The sequence below is a fragment of the Callorhinus ursinus genome, unplaced genomic scaffold (genome assembly GCF_003265705.2).
Source record: "Callorhinus ursinus isolate GAN/ISIS: 27379988/994484 unplaced genomic scaffold, GSC_fseal_2.0 scaffold7, whole genome shotgun sequence".
NCBI lineage: Eukaryota > Metazoa > Chordata > Mammalia > Carnivora > Otariidae > Callorhinus > Callorhinus ursinus.
This window is the reverse complement of record NW_027397069.1, coordinates 7,266,574-7,269,156: the sequence shown is the minus strand read 5'-3', so window position 1 is coordinate 7,269,156 and position 2,583 is coordinate 7,266,574. Positions and strand designations below refer to the sequence as shown.

Below are 2,583 nucleotides of genomic sequence, written 5' to 3'. Positions count from 1 at the left end.
CCCCCGCCATACTTCCAGGTTGCACATACCTGAGTGCCAAGGAGACATTTTCAGGGCAGAAAAGGAGAAGCGCCGGAAGGAGCTGCAGCAGGGGGCTGCCAGTTCTCACCTGCGGGCAGCCAGGTGGTTTCTGTTGCAATGGCTGCAGGGGTCAAAGGACAGCTGAGATGTCAGGCCAGGCTCATGAGGTTATCATGAGATAACCACATAGTATACTTTCTTTTTCAACACTGAAGGAAAAAAATAAAAAAGGTGTTTGTACTAAAATAAATAGCTCCCTTTGTCTAAATTTACATTTAGAAACTAAAAGGAAGCCCGTATGCCAACAATTGTTACATAAAATAAGGGAAATAACTGTGCATTTTCTAATGACATTTTTGAGGCCAACTAAAAACCAATCATTCATTTTTAGTAAAACTGGACTACCTCTAAAAAAAAAAAAAAAAACACTGAAATTTTTAACCAGTTAGCTTTAGTCATTTGATTTGATGTGGGAAAAAAAAACAATGTGTTCCCCTCAGCAAATATTCTCCTAAATTGATAGGGATGGGAAAAACCAAAACCAAAACCTCTTACTTTCACAATCAAAAAGCATAATCTTCTTTCCTAGAGATTGGGGAAATCCCAGAATTCTTGGGATATCTCTCCTATGACCGGGGAGTAAAACTTTTCTGGAAACTCTAAGTGGTGCTAGCCTATGTTGATGAAGCTCTGGTATACATATAGGTCAAATAATCCCTCATCTGCAATCTTTCTTTGAGGGATGGAGGGAGTTAAAAAAAAAATTTATTTATTTATTTGAGAGAGAGAGAGAGAGCGTGGGCCAGAGAAGGGCAGAGGGAGAGGGAGAAGCAGGCTCCACGCTGAGCATGGAGCCCGGTGTGGGGTTTGATCCCGTGACCCATGAGCTCAGGGCCTGAGCTGAAACCAAGAGTTCAATGCTCAACCGCCTGAGCCACCCAGGAGCCCCAGGATGGAGGGGATTTATTTAGTCTTTTCAATAAATTCAACCAATTTGTTTAATAAAAGATGCTTAACTTTTTTGGCTTTCGGCTCGGGGAGGCAAAGGTGCAACTTTCTTCGGTCGTCCCGAATCCGGGTTCATCCGACACCAGCCACCTCCGCCATGCCGCCTAAGTTCGACCCCAACGAGATCAAAGTCGTGTACCTGAGGTGCACCGGTGGCGAAGTCGGTGCCACGTCTGCCCTGGCCCCGAAGATAGGCCCGCTGGGTCTGTCTCCAAAAAAGGTTGGTGATGACATCGCCAAGGCAACCGGTGATTGGAAGGGCCTAAGGATTACGGTGAAACTGACCATTCAGAACAGACAGGCCCAGATTGAAGTGGTACCTTCTGCCTCTGCCCTGATTATCAAAGCCCTCAAGGAACCACCAAGAGACAGAAAGGAGCAGAAAAACATTAAGCACAGTGGAAATATCACTTTTGATGAGATTGTCAATATTGCCCAACAGATGCGACACCGATCTTTAGCGAGAGAACTCTCTGGAACCATTAAAGAGATCCTGGGGACTGCCCAGTCTGTGGGAGGCAATGTAGATGGCCGCCACCCTCATGACATCATAGATGACATCAACAGTGGTGCGCTGGAATGCCCGGCTAGTTAACTACAAAGGAAAATGTTTCAATAAAGGATCATTTGACAACCAGAAAAAATAAAAATAAAAAAAAATAAAAGATGTTTAAGATTTATATAACACATGAGTTTTTTTTAGTTTTTTGGGAGGGTTTTTTGTTTTTGTTTTTGTTTTTAAGGAAGGAGATGATTTAAAAGTATTTAGTGTTTGATTCTATTTACATGAGGTACCTAAAATAGTCAAATTCACGGAGACAGAAAACTGAATGGTGGTTGCCAGGTTGCTCCCCAGTGGGAGGGAGAAATGCAGAGTTATTGTTTAATGGGTACAGAGTTGGGGCTGATGAAAATGTCGTAGGGATGGATGATGGTGATGATTGCGGAACCATCCACCAATGTACTTACTGCCACTGAACTGTATACCTAAACATGGTTAAAATGGCAAGTTTTATGTTAAATATATTATACCACAATCAAAGAAAGAGAAACCTAGCTATAATGAGTGAGCAAGGGGAGCAAGGAGTGAGCAACCTCCTTGGCAATGACCAGACAGTGAACTTGGTGATTAGGCTGACTATAAAAATCAACAGTTTCAAGGAGTACTACTGTGGATTGCATGTTAAATATAAATCCATTTTCTGGCTTGCTGACAGAATAACTAAGAATGTGATTAAGAGAATGCTTTCCAGAGCAAGAGGTCAAACATTTGGCCTGTGCCCTATGTTAGCAATGGGAATCACAGGAGAGGAAAAGAATTCTTCTCACAGAGCAGGAATTCACTACAATTTATCCTTAAAAGCCACTTTAAAAAATAGTGGATAATCATGATCTAATGAGAAAAAATACTGGGTTTTTTTGTTGTTATGGGCACAATCTACCAACAACCCATTTCTTTATTTTATTGTCACCACTCTCCTATGTGTTATCATTTGATTAATACACACTGGTTCTTTTAACTACCAATTTACTGGTGTTTTTTTTTTTAAGTAA

At 41.5% G+C, this 2,583-nt stretch overlaps 1 protein-coding gene across 1 annotated transcript; it reads left to right on the top strand.

Moving 5' to 3' along the window:
• The first annotated feature begins 1,047 nt into the window (after window positions 1-1,047).
• LOC112826534 (large ribosomal subunit protein uL11-like) lies at window positions 1,048-1,686 on the top strand. The gene has a single exon (XM_073894277.1). The coding sequence runs from the start codon at window positions 1,127-1,129 to the stop codon at window positions 1,622-1,624; it is 498 nt and encodes a 165-aa protein (XP_073750378.1). The 5' UTR covers window positions 1,048-1,126; the 3' UTR covers window positions 1,625-1,686.
• The last annotated feature ends 897 nt before the right edge of the window (window positions 1,687-2,583 follow it).

What these genes read in the sequence shown, in the direction of transcription:
- LOC112826534 (XM_073894277.1), top strand. Translation starts at nt 1,127, where the DNA reads ATGCCGCCTAAGTTCGACCCCAACGAGATCAAAGTCGTGTACCTGAGG.